Source organism: Tupaia chinensis, unplaced genomic scaffold (genome assembly GCF_000334495.1).
Source record: "Tupaia chinensis unplaced genomic scaffold, TupChi_1.0 Scaffold140061_1, whole genome shotgun sequence".
Classification (NCBI taxonomy): Eukaryota; Metazoa; Chordata; class Mammalia; order Scandentia; family Tupaiidae; genus Tupaia; species Tupaia belangeri.
Window position 1 is genome coordinate 49,920 of NW_006199940.1, and position 894 is coordinate 50,813.

General features: G+C 66.1%; 1 protein-coding gene across 1 annotated transcript in view; it reads left to right on the top strand.

Annotated features, from left to right (window-relative positions):
* WDR97 (WD repeat domain 97) overlaps positions 1-894 on the top strand; it is an 8,511-nt gene that overhangs the window by 6,785 nt on the left and 832 nt on the right. The window contains exons 20-22 of the mRNA XM_027765950.1: positions 1-101; positions 169-331; positions 584-838. The exon at positions 1-101 is cut by the window's left edge and continues 9 nt beyond it. Of these exons, the coding sequence (XP_027621751.1) occupies positions 1-101; positions 169-331; positions 584-838 (519 nt within the window). The remainder of the gene's footprint in view (positions 102-168; positions 332-583; positions 839-894) is intronic.

Genomic DNA, 894 nt, shown 5'->3' on the forward strand with positions numbered 1-894 from the left:
GTGATCCTGGCGCTGCAGCTGCTCCTGGCCTGCTCCCTGGAGTCCCTCGTTGTGGTGCTGGAGCTGATGGCCTACTTCCTCTGCTCGCCTGCCACTTGCCGGTGAGTCCTGCTCCTGCTGCCCCTGACAGCCTGAAGGCCTGGGGATCAGTCTGTGCATGTGTCCCAGGCCAGCGGTCAGGAAGCTGCTGGACGGGCTGGGCCTTCAAGACCCAGAGGGCTTCCTGGTGGAGGAGATGATGGCGTGGGTGCAGGGCCAGGACCAGGTCTCCAAGGCGGTACTGCGTAGACAGTGCCGCCAGAAGCTGGACGACATGATCCAGCAGTTCCAGGTCTGGGCTGGGGCTGGGGGCCACCTCGGGCCGCCTCTCCTGTCTCCAGGCTTCCCAGGGGTCCTGTGGGGAGGGCCAGGTGAGGCCCATGCCCTGCCTTGGGGGGCTCTGTGCCCCCAGTGCACTCCCAGCCCTGCACATCTCCATGGCCTCCCTGTGTGAGCCTGCAGGGCGTCCCTGGCTTAGAAGCAGTACAGTGTCCGTGTCAGGGCAGGGCCGCGGCAGGGCTCAGGACACGGTGCTCCCTCCCAGGTGGACACCCTGCAGCTGCCTGTAGCCAAGCTCTCAGTGCCGCCCAGGGTCTCTCCTTCCAAGGACGTGCTGGCCCAGGCTTCCCCGGGGGTGCTGGCACAGCTCTCGACAACACCCTTGGGCCTCTCCTGGATGCCCTCTGGTATCTCTGCATCGCCTTCGAGTGTCTCTGAGGTGTCCTCGCACATCTTAGAGACACCGTCGCTGGTCCCAACCAGGGAGCCAGAGTTGGACTCGGCCACTGGGGCATTGCAGGTCCAGCCCCTGCAGGGATGCCCCTGGGGGATGCGGCGTGCCCTCTCCCAGCCACT